Below are 27,343 nucleotides of genomic sequence, written 5' to 3'. Positions count from 1 at the left end.
TTCCTCCTGGCTCTGCACTCAGGAATTACTCCAGCAGTGCTCGGGAGACTATATGGGATGTTGGGGATTGAACTTGGGTCGGCCACGTACAAGCTAAACACCCTACTCACTGTACTCACTAAGGATATTATTGCATAGCTATTAATGACTGATAATTTTCTTTAGATCTTATGCTAAAACAATATACTTTTGTTGGTGACATGTTTTGAGAGTACAGAAAAAAATTAGAGTCAGCAGAATTTCAGAAATTGGGCCATACCTAGCAGTGCTCAGTGTCTGCTTTGGACTCACTTGAGAATTGTCCAGGTGATGAGCAGCCCGTTGGTGAACTCCTGCCTGTAAAACATGCGCTCCAGTGCCTGGAACTATATCCCTGGCATTTCAAATTTTAGAAACTTTTTTCCTGCATTCTGTCTTGGTTGAAATATTGGAAAGAATTAATAAGTGGTTAATTTAAATACCATTGATCTAAAATTACAGTGTCCATGCTGGTAATTTAAATTTGTTACTTTGTTTTCTGAGTTTTGTGACACACCTGCAGTATTCAGGGACTAATCCTGACTCAGTGCTTGGGGAATCATGTGGTGCCAGGAATCAGACCTGGTCCTCCTGTGATGCCTACAGTGGGTAGGGTGTTTGCCTTGCATGCAACCAACTCAGGTTTGTTCTCTGGCACAACCTGTGGTTCCCAGAGCGTGTCAGGAGTGATCCTTGAGCACAAAGCCAGGAGTAGGTTCTGAGCACTGGGCTTGACTCAAACCCCCCACCCCTCAAAGAATTGATAGACCTTTTCTGTAAAATGTCCATATAGCAGATGTTTTAAACTTTGTAGGGTTTCTTTCACTGTCTTTGTTTTTGTTATTTTAGTGTCTTTTAAAAATAGAAAAAAAACATTAGATCTAAAAACTTTAGTGTGTCTATAAAAATGGGCAGGTTGGATTTGACTCCCGCACTGTAGCTTGCCCATTTCTTTCCTTAAGACTAGAATCTAGTTATTTGCTTTAATTTGCGTTGGGGAAAAAAATTTGCTGAGTTTTAAAGTCTTACATTCAGGAAGTCATTTTTTATAGACTGAAATCCTGATTAATTTGCATATATTCTGTTCTTTGTACATAAATCATTATTGTAACCAGGTATTTTTGTTACTGTTGTTTGTTTTGTTTGGGAGCCATACCTGGAGATGCTCAGGGATTATTCCTGGCTTTGCACTCAGGAATTACCTCAGACAGTGCCTGAGGGACCATATGGGATACTGGAGATTGAACCCAGGTCTACTGCATACAAGGCAAATGCCCTACTATCATTCTGGTCCCTACTGTAACTAGGTATTAATATTATGGTACCTGGGGGACTGGAGCAATAGTACATTGCATGTGGCGGACCCAGGTTTGATCCTCCGCTCTCTCCACACTTTTTGAACTCTTCCTTGTCTTGTCCTTCTTTTGTGACCTATTTCAGAGGTTTGTTTTTATTGTGTATATATATTTTGTAAAATAAAATTTGGTTATTTTCTTAATTTTTATTGTAGTTCCTTGTTCTGGATACCAGCTTTTAATTATACGTGTATATCATAAATTCTCTCTCCTACTATATGACTTGCCTTTCTATCATTTTGGGGGAAGGTAGGGGCCGTACCTTGTTATGCTCTGGGCTTATTCCTCACTCTGTGCTCAGGAATTACTCCTATTAAGATTTACTCATGTGTTGCCAGGATTGAACCATTCCCATCTGCATACAAGAAAAGAGTCTTAACCTCTGTACTCTCTAGCACCTTTTCCCATCATTCCATTGTGGCTTTTGAGCAGACATTCTTAGCCTTTACTCTCTTTTTGTTTGTTTTTTGGGGTCACACCCAGCGGTGGTCAGGATTTATCGCTGGCTCTGTGTTTGGGATCAGTCCTGGTGGGGCTCATGGGACCATATGGGCTGCTGGGGATGGGACCCAGATCAGTCGTACATAAGGCAAACATCCTGTAACTCTAATATCACTCTAGCCCCTACTCCTTTCTTTTTTTACCTTTTTACCTTTTTTTTGGCGGGGGGAGGGGAAGTTGGTACAACTGATGGCACTCATGGCTGTGTGCACAGGAATCAATCATTGCTGGCACTTTCAGGGTCCGTATGGGTGCTGGGGATCAAACCTGGATTGGCTACATGTGCGGCAAATGCCCTTTGTGTCTGCTATACTATTATTGCTCTGGCCCACAATCCCTGTGTTTTTCTAACAGACAAATCACTGTATCACTGTCATCCCGTTGTTCATCGATTTACTTAAGAGGGCACCAGTAATGTTTCCATTTGTTCCAGCCCTGAGATTTCAGCAGCCTCTTCTTACTCATCTTTTCCAACGCTGCTATATTGGAGGCTCTTTCAGGGTCAGGGGAATGAGAGCCTTCCCTGCTTCAAGGGACCCAGCCCCCGGCAGCCGACCTCCTCTACCCAACCACTGCCTCGCTCCACACAGTCGGGCCAAGCCTCACATGTGAATGAACATATTTCTGGACACATCATAAGACACTCCCTACCATTTTCCATAATTACCACACCATATTTGATGGGGTTCAGACAGTAGGCAACGAATCATAGAGGGAAATGATTCATTTCGGAGGCATACATGTCGGGATACTCCGCTAAGCTGCTGAGAGTATCCTGCCCGCACAGCAGAGCCTGGCAAGCGTGTTCGATATGCCAAAAACAGTAACAATAACGGGTCTCATTCCTCTAACCCTGAAAAGACATAGAACTTTACAAATTATTTTTACCTGGTAATCTAGAGATTTTTTTCTTCTTTTTTTGATTAGGCACAACATAGACCAATTGTTATTTTCCCCATGTGCCCATCCCATTTATTATCAGTTACTGAAAAAAAAAAACTTTTTAGCTTTTTTATGGCCATTTCATTTTCAATCAAGTTCCCATAAATATGTTTTCTGAGTCTAGATTCTGTAGTCTCTCATGTTTCTGGGGATACCCAGTTGAATCACAGATTGACAATAAATATGTAGGATTTAGTTTGTCAGTACTTTAATTCAGTATTTTTGCATTTATGGCAAAATGGACTTTTCTTGTTTTGTTTTTTATTTGCCACACCTAGTGGTGTTCAGGGCTTACTCCTGGCTTTGTGTTCAGGGATCACCCCTGGTGGCGTTCAGGGAACCATTTGGGGTGCCTGGCAATGAATCTGGGTCTGCTGTGTGTGCAAGGCAAGTCCCCTACCCACTGAACTAACATTCTGGTCCCTTTTTATTTTCTTTGGAAATTACATTTAATTTTATAAAATTAGGAAGTAGTTCCAGTTTCTGTTATTTTGAAATTTGTGTAAGAGCTGTCTTCGAAAATTTCATAGAACATGCTGGTAAAAACATTCTAAGCCAGGAATTTTGGGGGGCAACCTATTTTTTGTGGAGTGGGGACACACACCCAGTCATGCTCAGTAATTACTCTAGCGTTGCTTAGGAAACCATATGGGATGCTGGGGATGGAACCCAGGTAGGCCATGTGCAAAGCATACACCCTACCCACTAAACTGTCACTCCGGCCCTGAGGCCAAACTCTTTGTAGTGGTACTACTTGGATATCCTCCCAGTGCAGTTGTGTGCAGTTCCCAGTCCAGGGCTGTTCCCACAGGTGCTGGGAGACATTGGATCACAGGATCAAACCTGGAACTCTAGTTTTGCTATGCTCCAGTCCTTTAGCTACCTCTGGGCCCCCGTTTGGGGGCAAATTTTCTGTTGTAGGTACCATGGTTTAGAAGACTGTCCATGGTGAGGTCCATACAAATTCTAGCACCATATCCTCCACCAGAGCAACCACCTCCTCCACCATTTTCCCAGGTCCCCTCCCTATCCCCCACTGTGGCAAGCCTCCTACTGAAGACCACTTCTTAGTTTCTACTGCCAGTGACCATTTGTTATCCCCCTATTATATTTCTTTATATCTCACATGAGAGTAATGTCATGTACTATCGCTTCGGCCTCTCTAGTCATATGTTCTTGAACATGGTTTATTTCCAGATTTTGGCTATTGTAAATAGTGCTGCAGTGAACACAGAAAAGCAAGCAAAGCAGAGTTTGGAGTCTTTGGGATAGATGGATATGAAATTGCTATGTCTGTGGAAACTCAGTTTGGGGTCAAATTTTAACCATAGTACCAGTTTATAAGATTATCCAAAATTTCTTATACACACACACACACATACACACACACACACACATAAAATTCCCAATACAAACAAATCTCTGAAATAAGTCACAGAGTAAGTCACAAAAGATAGAAAAGACAGCTATAATTCAGATCAAGATGGTTCTATTTTGAAGAAAGTTTTGTCACTTTAAGGGAATTATTTATACTCATACCTTGGGATCACTCCCGGTGGGGCTCAGGGAACTGTGTGGGGTATCAAGGATCGAACCTAGGTTGGCTGCATGCAAGGCAAGAGCCCTGCCCACTGTACTGTCTCTCCAGCCCCCATTACATATTTTTTATTCATATTTATTTGTGTAATCTCTTTTTTGACCATTCTCTCTTGACGTCACTGCTTTTTGAAAGCTTATTGTGCCCTTGGTATTTGTGAGGCACTGTGAGTTACAGATTTTCAAGACAGCCTTTGTCTGCCACAAGGGTTTTTGGGGAAAATATTATTCAGTCACTAGAATTAACAAGTTACAAAGTTATTCATGATTTAGTTTCAGCCATACAGTGATCGAGTACCAGTCCCTCACTATTGTTCTCTTCCCTTCACCAGTGTCCCCAGTTTCTCCTACTCTCCCTGGCCTGCATTTTATGAGAGGCACTTTTCCTTTTCTATTTTTCCCTTTAAGGTACTATGGTTTACAGTATAGTTACTGAAAGTGTATCATGCATATCACTTTACCTGCTTTCAGTACCCAGTTCTCATCCAAACTGACCACTTCCCGCTATCAACTATCATTGTAGTAACGGTTCTTCCTTGTCATAACTTTCCCTGCCCTATCCTCGACCCAGGGTTCTAAGCTTCTCTCTTCTGTAGGTTTCTCTACAGTTCCTGAGGTCTTTCTACTTAGTGCTCTGGAATTCTCTCATCCTCAGATCATCCTCTATCCCTTCTATCCAGGATCAATGTTATAGGTTGAGTGTATCTTTAATTGTTCCTCAGAAATTACTTTATTTGGAGATAAGGTCTTTAGAGTTGTAATTCAGGTTTAAAATAAGGTACAAGGGACAGGTGGCCCTGTGGAGGGATCTGTCTATATCGGGACAGGGAGGAACAGATTCTTCCTCCTGGTCCTCAGAAGGAACCCACCCGGCCCACACCTTGATTTAGGAATTTTGCTCCCTAGAACCTTGAGTGAAAACTTCTTTGTTGCTTTACTGTCTTCCTCTTCTTAATTGGCACGAATTTTAGGGCCTTTTGGTGGGGGTGAGAGAGGGAGCCAAAAATGAGGTGGGACCATTGTGTGAAGACTTTGTGTGAAGTCTTAGAAAAATCTGCATATATTTAAAACACTTAATATGTGATATGTCTTTTTGCAAGATTAGGGTGCATGGAATACTTGTGAATGAAAATTGTGTAGACCAAGTTGCTGCACATCATTTCTTTGTGGCAATTTAGTCAACATACCAAGTTGCTGCACATCATTTCTTTGTGGCAATTTAGTCAACATTCCACTGATCTGAAAAAACCAAAGTTAAACTATCATTTATTACTGATACATTTGTGCCTTGCAATTGAAGTACTGCACTCGAGATAAAGTGTACGATAGGTCTAGGTCTGCACCTAGGAAATCTCACTTACTGTGTGGGAGGGCTCTGCTCTCATTGTTTTAGTTACCTCAGAGTTGTCCTTAGCGCCTCTCATGTGGCTGCTTTGTCACTGCCACCAGGTGTCATCTCCAGATTCATCTTGTGCTGTGGAAATTTCTGTCTTGTTGGGAACTTTTGATAGCTTTTCTTTCATGTTGTGTTAAGTCCCGATTTGTAATTGACAACACAGAAAACTGTTCTAAGGACAGGTGCTTCATATCTCCAGCAGACATCAGCTCTCATCCTCCGTTTTTTTTTTTTAGAAATGCTGTTAAGTGATCTTAAAAGAGTCTGTTTAGGTCTGGGGAGACAGCTCAAAGGGCTGAATACATGCTTTGCTTCCAGGAGACCCAGGTTCAGTACCCCAGTACTGCATGACCCTGTGAGCATGGAGCCAGGTGTGGCCACCAAGCCAAAGAAAGGGGCAGGGAAAAGAGGAGTTCCTGCATGCTGGCAGAGCTGGAGAAGACCGTTCACTTGTGGTCTATTTATCTTTCCAGCGGTGTGAGGAACAGAACAGAATCTACTGTGAGACGATGAGATGAAAGATTATAAAACAGTTATGGGACTAAAAAAATTTATTTATTTATTTATTTTAATGTAGGAGTAAGGTAAAAGGCCCTCCCGTTGATCGTCGATTTGCTCGAGCGGGCCCAGTAACGTCTCCATTGAGACTTTGTTGTTACTGTGTCTGGCATATCGAATACTCTCGGTAGCTTGCCGGGCTCTCTGAGAGGGGCGGAGGAATCGAACTCGGGTCGGCCATGTTGGCTGCGTGCAAGGCAGACGCCCTACCCGCTGTGCTATCGCTCCAGCCCAATGTAGGAGTATTTCTGTTTATTCAGCCATTGATTAGGCTGATTGAATTGGGTATAAACTCCACCTTACTTTGTTTTTTTTAAAAATAAATTTATTGAATCACCGTGAGAGCAGATACAAAGCTTTTGGGTTTAAGTCTCAGTCATACAATGATGAAGCACCTGTACCTTCACCAGTGCCCATTCTCCACCATCAAAAAACCCAGTATATCCCTTATCCCACACCCTCCCCCTACCTATGGGGCAGATGATTTCCACATTACTCTTTCTCTACTTTGATTTTATTCAGTATTTCGACACCAGACCCACCATTATTATTTGGGATTTTGCCCCAACACTCAGATCTGCCAAAAAGGTAACTGTAGACAATTTGTTTCATGTGATGTCATGCGGCTGCAGTAGTGGCCACGTGATTTTGGAATTCGAAATTTTAACAATTAAATCTGGAGGGATTTCCGCCAAAACTGTTGGGTTCTGAGATTTGTTCCTGAGTTTCTGGGATCATAGCCGTTAAGCAGCTTGATAAGGAGCCAGAGAGGCGGTTTGTGGGCGGTGACTAGGGATCTCATTTTGTGGGGGGGGGGGGGGAAGGAAGGGCCAGCTCCACCTCCATCTCATGAGGCCCAGTGTGTCTCGTCTCTGCGGGCCCATGCCTGACTGTCCAATAGCCCTGGAGAATGGTGGCCACTGAGCCACCAAGGTGGAGCAGGTGGAGGGACAGCACCCTTTCCCCCCGGGGTGGCCCGGCGACAGTAACCTACTGCGGGGACCGGAAGCCACTGGGTCTCGAGATTTGTTTCTGAGTCTTTGGGATCATGGCCGTTAAGCAGCTTGATCAGGAGCCAGAGAAGCCGTTTATGGGTGGCTACTCAGGGTCTCATTGGGGTGGGGAGGAAAGGGCCAGCTCCACCCCCATCCTGTGAGACCCCACGTGTCTCATCACTGCAGGCCCAAATCTGACTGTCCAGTGGCCTCTGGAGGATGGTGGTCACCAAGCCACCGGGGGAACAGGCCAAGGCACGAAACCTATTCCCACCTGCGGTCCCCAGCACCTGTAACCTACTGCGGGGACTGGACGCATTTCTGCCAAAAGCCTCTGGGTTCCGAGATTTGTTTCTGAGTCTCTGGGATCATGGCTGTTAAGCAGTTTGATCAGGAACCAGAGAGGCCTTGCCTCCAATTATATAGCTGAGCTGGAGGTGATTTGTGGGTATATCTCCCACATGCCTAACTTTTGGCTGTTTACTTTTTTGGTAAACTTGGCCCCAAGTTGTTGGCTTCTGGCCAAAGGCACAGCAGCAATTTTGGGGTATCTAGGAAGTCTGAAGGCAGCATCAGGCTGCTGATGCACTCGCCTCACGGGTATAGATTGACCTGCTGGCGGCACCATACCCCCCAGGTATGAAGTTTAAATAGTCAAATACTGTAAGCTGTTCAGCTTTTTGGTACTTGGTTGCTCCAACCCTGCCACCCTAGGCAACAGTCAGCTTCTCTTAAAGATAGGTCTCTTTACCTCCTTCCATGGGAAACCAGGCTCTCTTCTTCAAGGAGACCTTTCCCCACAACCTTCTCAAACCTGATCATTTATCTCCACGGTGCTGCCACTGCTTCGAGGGTTGGGAAGGTATCCTTGTCATCACTGCTCTCAAGTTGTCCCTTTCTTCTCTATAAGACTCCTCAGCTTTGACTTTCATATGTGATTTTTGTTGTCTTCCTCATTTTAAGTAATTTAGGTCCTGACTGAATCCCCAGCTGCTATTATTGCTGTCTTAATTCTTGGAGAGTTTAGGAGATAATTTACATGACCTGTCCTTTCTGTTACCTCATTACGGTATTACAGCTCACTACAGCTGCTCGCTCATACATTAAATCTTGGCATTACTAATCATTCTAACCCCTCCTCATCTTGAGTTCAGAATGAAATGCTGACAGTCTTATCCTCCCTTTTAGTCTACCTCATCCCCACACTTGTCCCATTCACAATCATTAATCTCTACTCTCAGCTCCATGTCCCTCACAGTCTTGAATTCCTCTTTTCTCCTACAGCCTGCTAATATTTCCAGTCTTTATGATTATTTCCTCTCGATTTTTTCCCCTTGCCCCGATTGGGTGCTTTGCTTCTTTCAAGGTACCCGAGCAGTCAAAAATGGCTCGAGAATCTTTGGTTTGGTCTCACCAAGTCCTAGTTGCCAGCTCTCCAGTGCATCCTTTTTGGCTTCCCACAATGTCCTGCCCATTCGTTCCTTCTCCCCACAGGACTTACTGGTGACTCCTCACCTGTCACTCTCCGTGTCTCCTTTCAGAGTTTCCCTTACATGGTGATTGACTGAGAAAATGTACTTGTACTGTTTGGCCTGTCAGATGAATAGATTTTGTTTTTTTTAGAAAATGTATTTAGATGTGGTTTATTAAATTTTTTTCCATTCATCCCACTTTAGTATTTCTTTCTGGCTTCTTAAATTAGTTAATTGGTGTATGTTACCAGTTTTGGGATTTTCTCAGCCTTCATTTCGAACATTGCCTCTTTTCTCTTCTGAAGTTCAACATGAAATCTTCTTTGTCCTTCTTAATGCCCTATCTTCATTTTTTTCATCATTTTACTTTCTCTGTTGCTTTCTGTTTTCTTTACTTACTCCACATTTCTGTCTGATTGGCTTTTAAACTCCAGTTCTTAATTTTAGAAATTTTATTTTATTTGTTAAAACTCTATTGTTCCTTTCCAATTTTCTTATCCTTAAAATGTCCTATTCATTGCACACCTTTTCAGACGTGTCTCTTTTCTTAAAAGTCAGGGTAAGCATATGGTATGGGTTCAATAATTCTAGCATTTGAAGACTTGGGGCAAGGGGGCTTGGGTGGGATGCCAGTTCTTGTCTCAAGCAAAGAGAAACCATTGAGATGTTTCAAGGGTTTAGTGGAGTCTTTGGTTGCAAAAGGTGCTGGAAGTTTGGTCAGAGGGTGTTCTCTGGTTGCTGCCCTGAACTTCCTGTAGCTTCATTCATACTTGCCTGCCAATGCCCTTTCCTTCTGCTTTTTAACATCCCACCAATGCTTTCTTTTGGAGCAAGCTTTCTTAAACTGTAGGCTGGCAAGAAGTCATATGTGTGTGTATGTGTGTATATATATATATATATATATATTTTTTTTTTTTTTTTTTTTTTTTTTTGGCCTTTAGTTTTCTCCAGTCGACAAAGGCAGAAAAGTGCTGAATACCAGCAGACAGAATCTGGAACTGGGTTTATGCCATCTGTTGTTTTTGCTCTTGGTTCTTGCTCCTAGACTCTTGTTTGTCTTTGTGTGCCTGGTTATTTTTGGATACTGGCATTTCAAAATTACTTGGAATAATTTGAAGGCTTGAGGCTTTTTGTTTGCTTTTAAGATTTCTGGGGACCCTACCTGAGATATGGAATTACAAAAGCAGTTGGATATGAGAACTTGCTTAAAAGTTAGCCTAATAGAAACCATGTTCTTAAATTATCTGGAGACCTAGTTTTCCTTTTTAGTAATGATAATCTAGTTGGTTCCTAGATTCAGCAGTTGCGCTCTTGAGCTCTTGGTTCTACATAGGGGGATTAGTGAAGAGAAAAACATTTTGGGGGTGGCTGTGTATATATATTATTGGAGATACAAACTTAAGTTAAAAAGTGACACGCTTTGTGGATAAACGAAACAGAAAAGGGAAATATGAATTGCAGGTGGCAGGATTGGAGTTGCTGGCAGGGAGGTGACATTGGACTGAAATGAGCCAGTGGGACATTCAGCGGGAACACAGGCCAGCACCAAGGCCTGAAGCAGGCATTAAAGACCTGGGCAGAGGGAGGGAGCAAGAGTGTGTGGAAGAGGGAAGAGCCAGTTGGGTGTGACCTTGTAGGGTCCCTGGTTGAAAGGGAGGTGGCACTTGGATAGGCCACAGGAATGAAGTGCTGTGACTTCAGTTTGAAGATGATGACTCTGACTGCTGTGTTGAGTGGAATGCCTTTCCTTTCTAATTCAGTAAAAATTACTTGAATTTCAGTGGCAGCTGATTTTTACATGTTATTTTTAAAATTAATTCAAGAATCATTTACATCTTCGATTATGATGATATTTTGTGTTGCTATAACCAAGTGAATAAAATGGTGGCATGATTTTTTTGGGCCACACCTAGCCGTGCTTAAGGGTCACTTCTGGATCTTTGCTCAGGGATCACTCCTGGCTCGTTCAGGGACCATATGGGATGTTGGGGATTGAACCTGGGACAGTTTATTTCTAGTCATTCTTATACAGACACTCATGTCTTATTTTGATGACCTGTATTATCAGCCAGTTAGCATTGAAACCTTAAAATTATTCCCAGGCTCACTTTTCAGTATAACTAACTAATACTTCATAGTAATAGCTTTCTTGTTTTCTTTCACCCAGAGAAAGTTTTAAAGGGGAGTAGTGGGAGTTAGAACATGCATTGGGCACAAGATTCAGAAAGTGAGAGTTTTAAATGGAGGAGTGTTGACTCTTCCCCAGTATAAACAAAAGGGTGAATTAGTGTTAATTGAGTCTCTGAATAATTATTCTTAGTGGTTTAGTAAAAATGTTTATGAGGAGGAAGAAATACAGGTTTCCTTCACACTTGCTTTTGCATTTTATTTTTAAAATGAATTTAGTTTAAATGGATTAGCCACCTCTCTGAGAAAGAGAAAATGAGCAATTCAGACAAACATCTGCTATTGCTAGTGATACTCATTCACTTGGTTAAGTTTTATTTAGAGAGAGAGAAAGAGAGAGACAGAGACAGAGGAGACAGGGACAGAGACAGAGAGATGTAGATGTATTAGAGAGAGACCCGGACTTCTTCAAAGAGGAGTGACTCAGTTGAGAGCACACCTCTCAGGTTGATGTGGGCAAATCTCCAAGATAGAGGATGCATTATTTTACTTTTCCATTCAAGAATATATGTAGAAAATTTAAGGATATAAATATACCAGCTCAGTGAATTGTGTCAGAGTAAAGCCACATTAGAAACAGCTTGGCAATTCCTCAGAAATTGATTACTTGACCCACCAATTCTACCTGTTTTATCTGCACAGAAATATAATTGTATATCCAAACAGTGGAATATCATTCAGCCATAAAAGAGGAATGAGGGCCCCGCACAAAAGTACAGTGGGTAGTGTGCTTACCTTGCATGAAGTTGATCTAGGTTTGATCTCCGACATTTCATATGGTCCTGCAAGCACCACCAGGAATAATTCCTGAGTGTAGAGCCAAGAGTAACCTCCCTCCCCCATCCATTCCCACTGCATTGCCAGATACGTCCCAAAAACAGTCAAACAAAAAAGAATGAGGTGACATGGATGCACCTTGAAAACATGTTAAGAAAGAAAAGCCAGGCACAGAAGACCATGTGATTCTGTTTTTATTAACTGTCCAGATTTGCAGACCTACAGAAGCAAAAGTAAATCAGTGGTTGCCAGAATCTGGAGGTGGATGGGTAAAAGGATTAAGTGCTAATGAGTACAAAGTTTTTTTGTTTTTGTTTTCACGCTTGGCTGTGCTTGGTGCATCATGTAGTGGCAGGGATTGAATCTGGAGCTCCTGTATGGAAAGAGTGTGCCCCTGCTCTTGGAACCACCTTTTCAGCACCCACTCCCCACTTTTCTTTTTCTTTTAAACAATGCCAAGGATTGTAAAACCAGGATTTCACATGGAAGGCACGTGCTCTGCCACTGAGCCCCACTACCCCTGAGATTTCTCTTTAGATATGATGAAATGTTTGGAATTAGCTAGTGGTGATCATTGCACAATGCTGTCTATACCTTTGTGTTACAAAGGGTGAATTTTATGGTATTTAAATTGTAGTTCAGCTTTTTCTTTTTCTTTTTTAAAAAAAGAAAAATAAATATCCATGTGTGTTTAGGTAAAGGTAAAGGTAAAGGCCCTCCCGTTGATCGTCGATTTGCTCGAGCAGGCCCAGTAACGTCTCCATTGGAGACTTTGTTGTTACTGTGTTTGGCATATCTAATACTCTCGGTAGCTTGCCGGGCTCTCCGAGAGGGGCGGAGGAATCGAACTCGGGTCGGCCATGTTGGCCACTTGTAAGGCGAACGCCCTACCCGCTGTGCTATCGCTCCAGCCTTTTTTTTTTTGTTTAACAATAGCAAATATAAAGTGTACTTCCCCAATTATTTCTTGTATGTGTTTGTGTGGTGTGTGTATGTGTGTAGGGGTAGGAATCACAGCTGTTTCTGCTGCCACTGTTTACTTCTCAGAGGAATTCATTGTTTTAGACTAACAAGGACTTTGCTCTCTCTGCATTTGCCAGACCTAGTTTTACTAAGTTCTGTTTAATTTACTTAGTTAATTTTCTTTTGGGTGGGGGCCTAGCAGTGCTCAGGGATTACCCCTCTGCTCAGGGATCACTCCTGGCTGTGCTGGGAGAATCATACAGGATACGGGGATCAGAACCCAGTCTGCTGTGTGCAAGGCAGACAAACACCCTACCCCCTGTACTATCACTGTGGCCCCTTAATTTCTGTTTCAGTCACTTCTTTGAGATGCCATATTGCCAGTATGACATACTTTTAGCAGTAGTCATAGTTCTGACTTTTAAATAGGTAGCTGTAAACTCTTAGCTTGCTCTTTCTAAAATAACAATCAGTATAACATTCCTAAAAAATTTTATGGAGTAACTACTTTTTAAGTAATATACATCATTAGCCTGATTTATTTACCAGAGGATGAACTTTGCTATTACTTTTGTTTGTTTGTTTTGTTTTGGTGCCACACCCAGTAGTGCTCAAGATTTACTCTTGGCTCTATGCTCAGAAATTATTTCTGGTGGTATTTGGGGGACCATATGGAATGCCAGGGATCAAACCCAGTTCAGCCATGTGCAAGGCAAACGCCCTACCCTCTGTACTTTTGCTCTGGCCATACTATTAAATAGTTTATCTTTCTTTTCATCATTGCCTCCCTCCCCTCATTAGAACTAGAGAGGTTAGCATTAATAGTTCTTTGTATTGTCCTTATCATTGCTGATCTTCAAAAGAAACCATCCCAAAATGATTTTATATGTTTTTAGATATTTTAAAACTACAGTTAGGTCAAAAGTTTTTGTTTTTGTTTTTGTTTTTTTTTTTATCTTTTTGCCTTTCAGTGATGTCTTGGCATTGCCCATTTTCAAGCAGGAAGACTCCAGCCTTCCATTGGATGGTGAAACCAAGAACCCCCCCTTTCAGTATGTGATGTGCGCTGCGACCTCTCCAGCAGTAAAGCTGCACGATGAGACGCTCACGTACTTGAACCAAGGTCAGTGCGACTGCTGTCTGTCATTATTGGTCATAATGAAAAACTGGGCTCTTAAAGTTTGCAGCCTTAGCTAAAAAATTGTCGCCGTTTTACTGAGCCAGCTTGTATAAAGAAGGGTCTATGGAACAAGATTCTAGGGTATTTTAAGTCCCAGGAGATAGAGAAGGAAGTCAGTTATTTTCAGGAGTAGTGGAGTCAACTTGGAACTTGACAGTGGAACAGAAGTTCAGCTAGTGAGGAATCTAGTCTCAAGCCCAAGGCAGTTTTGTGTTAAAAGCAGGCAATAAAGTGCACCTGGATGGACTCTGGGGCTGAAGTAAACTGTGGAGAATCCTGTCAGCCTAATCTTTATGTGCGAGAGTGGGCAGGGTAGAAGAGGGACATGTAGCAATAAATAGGCCTTTGGGTACTGGAGAGATGCAATAGGGTTTAGGTACTTGTCTTCATCCCACTGACCCCCAGCTCCAATTTCTGACACTACTTACGGTCTTACAAGCAACACCCGGGGCTCTCCTGAGTGAGAGCCACAAAGAACCCCTCAGCACCATGGGGCGTGGCCCAGCCCCCTCCAAAAAAAATCTCCATGTGCATGTGTAAGTATATATGTGAATACACTCATACACACATACACACACACGTGCGCACACACACACCTCTTTGGAAAGTATAGAAATTTTTTTTTGAGGTGCTTAGTGTTTTGGGTATTAAAAGCTGATGGGCAATGTGAAGTATTCATAACAAAAACTAAGTACTTTGTTATGCATGAATTAGTTTCAAAATTCTGAGAGTACATTGATTTTTTTTTTCTTTTTGGGTCACACCCAACAATGCACAGGGGTTACTCCTGACTGCACTCAGGAATTCCTCCTGGCGGTGCTCGGGGGACCATATGGGATGCTGGGAATCGAACCTGGGTCTGCCGCATGCCAGGCAAACGCCCTACCCGCTGTGCTATTACTCCAGCCCCTGATATATTTTTTTAAGTGTTAAAAAGATAGTACCTAGTCATAGGAAAATTGGGGGACATATGGAAGGTTAAAATTGAAAATTAATTGTAGCAGTATCCCACCAGGGTGTTGGAGTTGGCTTTTTGTGGGCATTGCTTTATGTGTATATTTCATTTCAACAAAACTGTAACTATGCATTTATTCTTTTTCTTCTGCATTTTTGAAGCCACACCCAGCAATGTTCAGGGGTCACTCCTGGCAGTGCTTGGGATACTGTGTAGTACTGGGGATTGAACGAGGGTAGACACTTGGAAGGCAAGTGTTTTAACCCTGGTACTGTCATTCAGTCCCTTGATTATTTTCCTTTCATTAAATAGAAACTTTAATTCTGGAACTTTGGGAAAGAGCAATAGATTTTTAGTCTGTTTCCTAAAGCGTGGAAAAAAACCTCTCTCTCTCTCTCTCTCTCTCTCTCGGTGGAGGGGCATGCCTGCTTGTGCTCAGGGCTCATTTCTGGCTCTGTGCTCAAGTTTTTGGGTCACACCCAGCAGTGCTAGGGCTCCTTCTGATTCTGTGCTCAGGGATCACTCCTAGCAGGGGGACAATATGGAATGCCAGGGGATGAATGGGGATCAGCTGTGTGCCAAACAAGTAAACAAGTATCCTATCCACTATGCTTTTTGGCCCCAGGCAAAACTTTTTTTTTTTTGGCTTTTTGGGTCACACCCAGTGATGCACAGGGGTTACTCCTGGACTTGCACTCAGAAATTACTCCTGACAGTGCTCAGGGGACCATATGGGATGCTGGGAATCGAACCTGGGTTGGCCGCGTGCAAGACAAATGCCTTACTCGCTGTACTGTCGCTCCAGCCTCCAGAAAAACTTATTTCTGACTTTGCATTTGACATGAATTTAGAATTTGTGGTTCTACTTTAGACAATTGTACTATCTGTAACACGTGTGGCAATACCCTAAACTTGAATATTGAATACCCTGAATACTTGTATATTAAATAATACTTGTATGTTAATTACCCTATACTTTAGTATTGATTTAGTATTTGTCTGATTAAGCATTCAGTTGAGATTCAAATTTGATGTTTGAAAGAATAATCGGGATTTATTTGATGACCAGAGCTATAGTACAGAGGGTAAGCCACTTGCCTTGCTTATGACCGACCTGGGTTTGATTCCCAGCACTACAAATGATCACGTGGACAGTGCCAAGTATGGCCTCCAAAACAAATAAAAATTTGATTTTATATTTTATATTTTAGATATAAATACCAGAAGAAACAATGTAGAGGTAAAGTAATTACCATGGCTCTTTCTGTGCCTAAAAGGAAATAACCTGAATTTCCCTTCCTTGGGGAATAGATGCTGTGTTATAGAGTGATATAGTGTACACAGCCTTGATTAAGGAATGTGTTGAATATGTGTATCTGTTGACCTGGGGAAATATGTGATTTTTCTTTATTATTAAAGACTGGAAAGATAATACAGTGGGTAAGGCACTTGCCTTACACTAACCAACTTGGGTTTGTTCCCTGGCACCACATATAGTCTCCTGAGCCCCACCAGGAGTGATCTTTGAGCATGGAGCCAAGAGCACAGTCTCCCCAGCCCCACCCATGCCTCCCCACCCTACCAAAATCAGAGCAAGAACTATCTTAGCAAAAGTTTCAGTCCACTCTCTACAGTGACCTTAGTCTGACACTGTTAATGTATGAAATATTGTACTTTTTAGTATTTAGTGTTATTCAGTTGTCACAGTAACTCTAGGGGAAATTTTACTAATTCATTTTAAGAATTAAAGAGTTGGAGGGGCTGCAGTGATAGCACAGTGGGTAGGGCATTTGTCTTGCACACGGCCGACCTGGGTTTGATTCCCAGCATCCCATATGGTCCCCCGAGCACTGCCAGGAGTGGTTCCTGAGTGCAGAGCCAGGAGTAACCCCTGAGCATCGCCGGGTGTGACCCCAAAACAAACAAAGGTAAAAAGAGTTGGAGTGGAGAATAGTTGATTAATTTGCTCAGTGTTGTCTTGGTGAATCTTCAACTTTAAAATACATATTTGGGGGTTGGAGAGATAGTATAGTTATTAGTATTGTTGGTAGGATGCCTGCTTTTTTTTTTTTTTTTTTGTCTTTTTTGAGTCACACCCGTCGATGCTCAGGGGAAACTCTTGGCTCTGCACTCAGGAATTACTCCTGGCAGTGCTCCGGAGACCGTATGGGATGCTGGGGATTGAACCTGGGTTAGCTGCGTGCAAGGCAAATGCCCTACCTGCTGTTCTATCTATCATTCCGGCCAAGACGTTTGCTTTTCACATAGCTGACCCAGGTTTGATCCCCAGCATTGGCTCTAGTGCCCTAATATCATGCACTATATCACTTTGTATGGCAAAGCAAATGGGATATATTGAAAGATATACATTAGTGTGCTTAGTCCAGTGGATTGTTACAGATGATATTCTTTGAAAATTGGTCTCCATGCCCCATATTTCTTGCACTCTCAGCCCTCTGGTTCCAACTTGGCTCCAGCTTGACAGTAATCAGTTATTAAGCTTGGTGGGGAGGGTGGCGTGTGTGTGTGTGTGTGTGTGTGTGCGTGTGTGTGTGTGTGTGTAGGGGCTACAGGAGGCATTCTTGGACTGGATTCTGTGCACTGCAGTATTTAAAAAATTTGTTTTGTATTATTGAATCACCATGAATTACAAAGTTACAAAGTGATTCATGATTGAGTTTCAGCCATACAATGTTCCAATACCCATCCAGGGTACAATGTTAATGTTCTAATACCCATCCCTTCACCCATGCCCTCTTTTCTCCTCCAGTGCCCCAGTTTCTCTCCCACTCCTCCCCCTGCCTGCCTCTATAGTGGGCACTGTTTTCTTTTTTCCTTTTAGGCACTGTGATTTACAGTACTGATACTGAGAGGATATCATGCAGGTCACTTTACCACTTTTCAGCACCCAGTCCTCATCCGTAGTGACCACTCCCCTCTATCATTGTCTGTGATCCCTTCCCTGACCTATCCCTCCCCTGCCACAGCAGTAGCCTGTCTACTGAAGATCATTTCTTCTGCTTTTCTTTTCTGTAACCTTTGGTCATTTGTTATTCTGTTATTTTTCCTTCTGTATCACATACGAGATCTGAGTCTCATTCTGACTCACTTCACTTCACTCAGCATGATACTCTCTAGATCCATCTAAGTAGCAGCAAATTGTATGACTCCCATCTTTTCTTATTCTGAGTAGTATTCCATTGTGTATACACATCATAGTTTCTTTATCCAATTACCTGTTCTTCGCCATATGAGTTGTTTTTTTGGCTCTGGAGTAGACATAGGAGTGCAGGTATCTTTTTTTGTGAATGTGAATGGAGTAGACATAGGAGTGAATGTAGACATAGTAAATGGAGTAGATATAGGAGTGCAGGTATCTTTTTTGCATTGTGCTTTGGGGCCTTGGGATTTATTCCGCCGAGTAGAATTTCTTGGTCACATGTTTCGTTTTGCTTTTGGGCCATAACCCAGCAATGCTCAGGGGTTACTCCTGTCTCTGCATTCAGAAATTACTTCTGGGGGTTCTCAGGGGACCAAATGGGATGCCAGGGAATCGAACCTGGGTTGGCCATGTGCTGGGCAAGTGGCTTACCACAGTGCTATCTCTCCAGCCCCTTCTGGATCATATTGAAGCTCGATTCCTAGTTTTTGAGGAATGTCCATATTGTTGTCCAAAAGGGCTGGACCAGTTGACATTTCTCACTAGCAGTGAATGAGAGTCCCTTTCCCCAGCATCTGTGCCAACATTAGTTGTTGTTCTTTGATGTTTGGTTTGGTTTTGGGTCACACCCAGCAGTATTCAGTCAGGACTTATTCCTGGTTCTGTGCTCAGAGATTAGTCCTGGCAGACTTAGGGAACCATACAGTATGCTGGGGCTAGAACCTGCATTGGATATGTGTGAGGCAATTGCCCTGTCTACTGTATAGGTCCAGCCCCTGTTGCTCTTTTCAATGTCTGCTAGCCTTCCTGGTGTGAGATAATTTCTTGTTGATGGTATTTCCCTAATGGTTAGTGATCCAGAGCACATTTTCATGTATCTTTGGTTATTTGTACTTTTTCTTTGAGGAAGTTTCTGTTTATTTCTTCTTCCCATTTTTTGATGAAGTAGATTTTTTTCTTTTGTAAAATTCTACCAATGTCTTATGTATCTTGAATATCAGATATTTGTCAGATGAGTGATGGGCAACGTATCCCAAAGGATATATAGGCTGCACTAAGAAGTTGAAAGAAGGCGAGGAAATAGATTGTTCCCTAGAGCCTCTTTCTAACAACTTGATTCTAGAGCCCAGTTGAGAATTTTTAGATTTCTGAACTTTAAAATTGTGGATATTTAATTTGTATAGTTTGATTCCATACTAAATTTGAAGTTTCTTGTGACAGCAGTTGGAAACGGATATATCACGCTGTCAGGTAAACCACTGTCCTTGCATGTAACTGACCTAGGTTCAGTCTCTGGCACTGCATATGGTACCCCAAGCTCTGCAGAAGTGATTTTTTTGGGGGGGGGGTCACACCTAGTGATGCACAGGGGCTACTCCTGGCTTATGCACTCAGGAATTACTCCTGGGGGTGCTCAGGAGACCATATGGGATGCTGGGAATTGAAAACCTGTGTCGGCCGCATACAAGGTAAACGCCCTACCTGCTGTGCTATTGCTCCAGCCCCCAGAAGTGATTTCTGAACACAGCCAGGAGTCAACCCTGAGCACCTCCAGGGCTTTGGTTTTTTGGTAGCCCCAAAAACACACAAAGATAACAAAATGCATAAATTAGCCAGGACAAATGTGTACCAGATAGGTCATCTGCTGAGTAGTGCAGGATGAGCTGTTAACTGTAGTTGCATGTATCAGAGCTATTAACACAGCGATATACCTATCACACATCACCTAGCTTTTCTCTGAAAGTCCCTGCTGGATCTTGAAATGAGCATTTGAGAAATCCTGATCCCTCTCTTACATATATATGTAATTTCAAATATATGCACAGTAACTGTATGGGAGCGTCACTGTGTACAATATATATGTAAAGGTACAAGAGTTATCCTAGATTGAAAGATTTATAGTCCTGACAGATGAGTGAAAAACTTTCATATTTTGGGTACTTGAAAAGAATTCATAGACTTAGGTTTATGCTTTTAGCATAGTTAAATAATTTGAAGTGGAAGGACTTTTCAAATTCTACTACCTGTAATAATGTGCCTATAACACTGTCTCAAATGTCACTGTCACTGTCACTGTCCTCCCGTTGTTCATCGATTTTCTCGAGCGGGCCCAGTAACGTCTCCATCGTGAGACTTGTTGTTACTGTGTTTGGCATATCGAATACGTCACGGGGAGCTTGCCAGGCTTTGCCGTGCAGGCGAGATACTCTCGGTAGCTTGCCGGGCTCTTCGAGAGGGGCGGAGGAATCGAACTTGGGTCAGCCACGTTGGCTGCGTGCAAGGCAGACGCCCTACCTGCTGTGCTATCACTCTAGCCCTTGTATGTTGGAAAGATTTAATTATTCTAAACCAAGCCATTTTTTTTCCTTTAGTTCATCTTAACATATCTTGTAGCATTTGTAAAATGTGGAGAAAGGATTGTTTTTTAAAACAAACAAGGGGCTGGAGTGATAGCGGGCAGGGCGTTTGCCTTGCACGCGGCCGACCCGGGTTTGATTCCCAGCATCCCATATGGTCCCCCAGGCACCGCCAGGAGTCATTCCTGAGTGCAAAGCTAGGAGTAACCCCTGAGCATCGCCGGGTGTGACCCAAAAAGGGAAAAAAAAAAACAAAAAAAACTCCCCCTTGCCTGGGCACCTGTCAGAATGGTCATTGGCAATTCAGCTCAGGACCTCACAATTTCTCTGGGCATTTCCTAAGCCACTGAAATATCCCATCTCGTGGGTCCTTTCTAGCTGAAAGCCTCTGAAGCAGAGCGGTCAGGGCTACAGGTCTGTACAGATGACACTTGATTTGAACTTGTAGCCTTCTACTGCAAGTTAAGTATTTCACACCATTGAGTCACCTTCTGTGCCTTCAGATGATTCATTTTTACCAGTTTACCCAGATCTTAATTGAGTATGAGTGTATTCTCAGAGAAGGTTCAGAGTACATTGTATTAGAAAAAGTATTGATTGACTGGGTATTTGTAACTTTGTGTATTCTAAAAAAGGTCCTGAATAGACTGGAGAATTTGTATTCCTGATGTGTTTCCAGGTAGTGCCAATATTGCTGTTTTGTTGTTTTTTTTTTTTAATTTTTATTAGTGAAACACCATGAGGTACAGTTGTAGACTTACAAATTTTTGTGCTTGGATTTCAGTTATACAGTGATCAAATACCCATCCCTCCACCAGTGCCCATTTTCCACCACCACGGGTCCCAGTATCCCTCCCAACCCCCATTCCCCCATCCCACCCTGCCTCTGTGGCAGGGCATTCCCCTTTGTTCTCTCTCTCCTTTTGGGTGTTGTGGTTTGCAAAAGAGAATATTGCTTGTTTAGTTTTCTTCTTTACCTTGAATTTTGGCAGATATGTGAGCTTCTCTTTCAACACTGCCCTATTCCTTTTCGGGAGCAGGGTTTTTTTTTGTTTGTTTGTTTGTTTGTTTTTGGACCATATCTGGTGATAGGGCTTACTTCTGGCTTAGTACTAAGGAATCACTCCTGGTGGGGCTTGGGACCATAGGGGATGCTGGGGGTCAAACCCGGGTTGGCCACATGCAAAACAAAGTGCCCTACCCTCTGTATTACCTGTCCAGCCCATTTATTTTTATTTTCATGATTATTCTAGAGCATCTACTCTCCTGGTTTTTAATATGGAGAAGAGTCCAGAGAACACTGAGATCCTCAACACAGGAGGTCCGAGTAATGTGGCTGACCTTTTTTTTTTTTTTTTTTGCTTTTTGGGTCACACCCGGCAGTGCACAGGGGTTACTCCTGGCTCTGCACTCAGGAATTAGTCCTGGTGGTGCTAGGGGGACCATATCATATGGGATGCTGGAACTCGAACCTGGGTTGGCAAACAACTTACCTGCTGTGCTATTGCTCCAGCCCCTATGGCTGACTTTTTTTGAGCAGTGATCTGTCTAGAATTGATTGTCTTCTGTCCTTAAGCAATAACTTAGTCTTTAATGCTTCCACATCTCTTAATATGTCCAAGACTTCAACTTTTTAATTTTTTATTAAAGAACTGTGATTTCCAAAGTTACTGATAATTGGGTTTTAGGCATGTACTGTTTCAACACCAATCCCACTACCAGTATTCCATAATTCCCTCTCCAACCTCACCCCATCCGCACCTTTCAACTTGCCAGGCACATTACAAAATTTCCGTGATTGTAGCTTAGATCTCATGTCTTCAGTGTTGTTGAGTCTGTGTTTTGGATATATGGCTATACCAGTCACCCATATCACCAGTATAACTGAAACTCTCTTGTCTGTTGACTCATTACTTCCCATTCTCTTCTTCCTCTCTTGATTTCTTTCCTTTTCTGTCCTTCTCCTGACACTGGGGTCAAGGGTAATCTAGGCATCCTGCTTTTACTCCAGTACTCTGACACATCATCCAGTATTCTATATACCACAGATAAGCGAGATCATTCTATGTTTGTAAGACTTCAACCCTGGATTGGTGGATTTGCAAACCACTATTAGCTACTTTGCAAATACAATTTCTTCAGATCCTTTGAAATAGCATTTCTATTGGGTAAAAAAGAATACTGTTAAATGGTAGAGATGACAAAAAAAAAAAGAAAATATGTCTCACATTGTAACAAGTTTCTGTGAAGTGGCATTGGTTCTTGTATAGACTTGAATTCTCTTTTAGGACATTAGGAATAAATTCTTGAGTATAGTGTGCTTAGCATGGGTAGGGTATTATTACATACTGTTCTCTGTGTTGTTCAGGAATTTATTTGAGGGGCTCTGTTTATAGACTTTATAGTCAAAGATGGGTGTGGTCATAAATTTACATTTTTCGACTCTTTGACAGTGCTCTTTGACAGTGCTCTTTTACATTTTCTTTGACAGCTCTTTGACAGTGTTTCTAAACCAAGAAAAATTTCAGAATTTGAAAGGGAAATTCAGAAGATAAGCCTAATGATTATTGCTCTTTACCTGTGTTAATATTATATTTCACTAATAGTGAAATCTTCTTGTGCCCAGAGAGGTAGTTCAGTGGGCTTAATTTACTGTGCATACAGGAGACCTGGATTCGAGCACAGAGTAAGGAAGAGCCTCTGAGCATTGTCCAGTGTGGCCCAAAACCAAGCCAAACAAAACCCAAAACAGTTAAACCTTTATATTTTAATTTAGAACCAAGAATAATATTTCAGAAAGCAGTTATTAAAAAATAATGAAGAATGCTAAGTGAAATGAGTCAGAAAGAGACGGACAGATATAGAATGACTGTACTCATTTGTGGAAAGTAAAATAATATATTATGAGACTAACACCTCAGGAACAGTAGAGACAAAGGCCAGGAAGGTTGCTCCACAGTTGGTAGCCTCACTCGAGAGCTGGGGGAGAAGGCAGCTGAGATAGAGAAGGGTTGGAGGGATCACTCAGGATGGGAGATTTGTGCTGAAAGTAGATTAAGGACCAAACATGATCACCTCTCAGTATCTATATTGCAAACCATAATGCCAAAAGTAGAGAGAAAGAAAGAAACTGTCTGCCTAAGAGGCAGAGGTAGGGTCAGATTGGAGTGGTGGGAGAGATACTGGGGACATTCGTGGTGGAAAATGTACACTGGTGAAGGGATGGATGTTTGACTATTTTATGACTGAAACTCAATCATAAAAGCTTCACAGAGATTCAGTAAAAAAATAATGAAAATTCAAATAGAAGAAGAAATTATAAATCTGGTAGTTTACTAAATGCATAGATACTAAGAAAATTTGTTGGTGTAGAAGGATTTCTAAATAATTGAGTGAGTTGGGGTATAATGATTTTAGGGGACAACAATAAACTGTACTTGATACAGGAGCAACAAATCTTGAGGTGTGTTTGTGGAAACACAGAGCTTTATTGAGCATAATTTCCTTCTTAGGTGGACTAGGAACATTGGGATTTCTTCCTTTGGTACTTTTCCTAAATCCTGGGGGTGTTGAGTTTCTAGGATCTCAAGGTAATCCTGGTGGCAGGTTCCCCCCCTCCCCCGCCCACCTGGCAGGAGAGGCAGAAGGGTCTCCAGGATCCAGTGCACTGCAAACCCTGGTGGTTGTTTATATTCCTCGGTACCACAGAGAGGGGAATTAAAGGGGCCATGGCACTTTTTTCTTTTGTAACACTCCTTAAAGGATTCTGCCTTTAGCTTTATGTAATAACTGCACCTATATTTCAGGCAACTGGAAAAGTCGCTTCCAACTTTCAGTATCTTTTCCTCCTAAGTCCACTTGTTAGTCCACTTGATCATCAATTTAGATAGCCAATAGGTTTGTCAGATTCCATATGTTCAGTTGAATTATTGGTCTCCCTCCCTTTCCTAACTCCTCTTACCCCAATCCCTTGTCCAGAAAATTCCATACCAGGAAATTTATTTGTTGAAATTCTGGAGTAATCTTCAAGTAATCCTCTTCTTCCTCTCTCACTTTATATCCACTTTAAGAGAAAGTATTTGAGCCTTACCTTCATTCTGCCTCCAGAGAGTAGCTGTTTCCCTTTAGCCTTGACCATTCAAATGGATTTATGCTGATTAGATAGATGAAAAGTAAGATGGTAGTTGAGTATCTTTTTTTTAAATGCAGGAGTACTGCTATTTATTCAGCACCGATTAAGCTCAGTAAAGCAAGGATGAACTCCACATTACTTTTTTTTTTTAATATCTGTGAGATAGACCATTACAAAGCTGTTCATGTCAGTCTGTTCAGCCTTGTGTGGGTATGAGATTAACTGCGGCTTTTGATCTCTTCCAAGATTTATTTGTGGGTCTCTGCAGCAAGGCCAATAGAATAGTTTACATGGTGGCACTAGAGTTGATTCATGGGGGTGACTGCCAATGCTTCAGAAGTATAGGGAAGTGGGGTAGGTAGCCCATCTCAACCCTGAGAAAGCCTGGAGGTTTCAGTTACAAAATTTGCATGCCCAAATTTTCAGCAGATTATTTCAGTGAGATGAGGTGTGTCCTGAGACGATGGAGTTCATCCAGGGGTATGGTGGTGATTTTGGATTGTGGAAGCACGCATCTGCCAGGGGCTCTGCTTGGGCAGGCACCAGGCTGACCTGCACCCCCCCACCCCAATTTACCCAGGTCCATTTAGCCTTGTATGGATCTGTTGATTAACTTTTGATCTCTTTTGAGATTCATTTGTGGGTCTCAAGCAAGGCTGATTAATGAGCTTGTATAGCTGAGCCAGAGGTGGTTTGTGGGCATGACTTCCACTTAGCACAGCGGTAGGGCGTTTGCCTTGCATGCAGCCAACATGGCCGACCCGAGTTCGATTCCTCCGCCCCTCTCAGAGAGCCCGGCAAGCTACCGAGAGTATCTCGCCCGCACGGCAGAGCTTGGCAAGCTCCCTGTGACGTATTCGATACGCCAAACACAGTAACAACAAGTCTCATGATGGAGACGTTACTGGGCCCGCTCGAGCAAATCGACGAACAGCGGGAGGGCCTTTACCTTTACCTTTAGTTTCTCAGGAAACTTGGTTCTGAGTTGTTGGGGTCTGAGAAGAGGCCCAGGGACAATTTTGGGGTATCAGGAAGCCTGAAGGCATCATCAGACTACTGGTGGCACCACACCCTGAATGTCTTATTTTTTTGACGGGCTAAAGCGATAGCACAGCGGTAGGGAGTTTGCCTTACAAGCGGCCAACATGGCCAACCCGAGTTTGATTTCTCCACCCCTCTCAGAGCCCGGCAAGCTACCGAGAGTATCTCGCTCACACGGCAGAGCCTGGCAAGCTACCCATGATGTACTTGATATGCCAACCACAGTAACAACAAGTCTCACGATGGAGACGTTACTGGGCCCACTCGAGCAAATCGATGAACAACGGGAGGACCGTGACCTTGTTTTGACATGCTCAGGGAATTTTCTCTCTCTTTTTTTTTCATTTGTCGCTTGTTGGACATGTGTTATTATTTAGCATTGATAGCATTTGATGAGCTTAAAGGATTTTGCATTAGATTGATTAACCATTTGTGTATAGTGTGAGTTGTCGATAATCTTCCTCTTGCACTTTTTTTTTTCACTTTTGATATATCAAAAATTCTTGACTTAGAGAATCTCCTCAGTGAGACTCTATAATCTGGGAGCTTTCATGCCCTCTATTTTGCCTGCCTTTCCCTTCTCTTTAAAAAAGATCCTTTTCAGAATTTGGCCAAAGTAAACAAAAACAAAAACTTTTTTTGTTTTTTTTGTTTGTTTGTTTGCTTTTTAATTTTATTTCAGGGTAGGGTTTGAGGCTCACTTAGCAGTGCTCAGGTCTTACTCCTGGCTCTGTACTCAGAGATCACTCCTGGTGCTTTGAGGATTGAACCCAGGTCACTTGTGTGCACGGGAAATGCCTTACCCTCTACTATCACTCTGTCCCCTTGTTTTTAACAAAAAAGCCTGTTAAGTCAAAGGACACAAAATTCAACTCTTAACAGAATTGCTTTTTAGAAAAGACTTTATGCCAGTCACTACTTCTGAACATTGTATGTTCTTATTATTTTCTTACATCCTTGCCTACTTGATTTTAATTTACTTTTTTTTGTTGTTGTTAGCTTTTGTTTTTGGGCCACACCCAGTAGTACTCAGGGGCTATGCTCTGGGGACCATACGGGATGCCCGGTATCAAACGAAGGTCAACCATGGCAAACACCCTACCTGCTATAGTGTTGTTCTGACGCAAGCTTAATTATTTTTTTGCAGGGTGGGGGTAAGGGGGCGGGTCTCCCAAGCCTTGTTCAGGAAGCCAGGGCCCTTCCTGACTATTCTCAGCCAGTTGGGCCAGCAGTTCCCTAAGAGGACCTACTTAGGCCCTATTCTGTAAGGGTTTACCTGAGCCCACCCTAATGGTGCTCAGGACCTCTGGGACTGCATGAACTGGGATCAGCATGTATAGAATGCGTATGCATGCCCCATGCTCATTTTCCCACCCCTTTTATATCTTAAATTTGCCTTTATTTTTTTTCCCTTCATTTCGTTATGCTGCAGTATCTGGGGGCCACACACTTACGTTGCAAAGCTCACATGGTCACCTCCTAATGTCATGCATGCAGTGCATGTGCTGTACCACTGAGCCTCCTCCCTGCATGGCCTTTCTCTGAAGCCACTTGAAGGAATATTTTCCTTTACCAGCTTTGTAATGATTTGGTGGCATTTTGATTTTTGTTGTTGTCTGACTCTGTAATCTGAGCTCTGTGTATTTTCACTGTGAGCCCCCCATGGGAGTGTGGACAGAAACTGGTAGTTAATTGTAAAGATCCTCAAATTTACCTGGTAGTAAGAGTGCTCTTTAGTCCCTGCTGGTTTTCTAAATA

At 42.5% G+C, this 27,343-nt stretch overlaps 1 protein-coding gene across 2 annotated transcripts in view; it reads left to right on the top strand.

Moving 5' to 3' along the window:
- UBP1 (upstream binding protein 1) overlaps window positions 1-27,343 on the top strand; it is a 64,769-nt gene that overhangs the window by 5,358 nt on the left and 32,068 nt on the right. For both annotated transcript variants that reach the window (XM_056128935.1, XM_056128936.1), the window contains one exon: window positions 13,732-13,883. In XM_056128935.1, the coding sequence (XP_055984910.1) occupies window positions 13,732-13,883 (152 nt within the window). The remainder of the gene's footprint in view (window positions 1-13,731; window positions 13,884-27,343) is intronic.

The sequence above is a fragment of the Sorex fumeus genome, unplaced genomic scaffold (genome assembly GCF_029834395.1).
Source record: "Sorex fumeus unplaced genomic scaffold, SorFum_2.1 ptg000072l, whole genome shotgun sequence".
Taxonomy (NCBI): domain Eukaryota; kingdom Metazoa; phylum Chordata; class Mammalia; order Eulipotyphla; family Soricidae; genus Sorex; species Sorex fumeus.
Note: the sequence above shows the minus strand (reverse complement) of the source record. Positions and strands in the feature narration are given on the sequence as shown.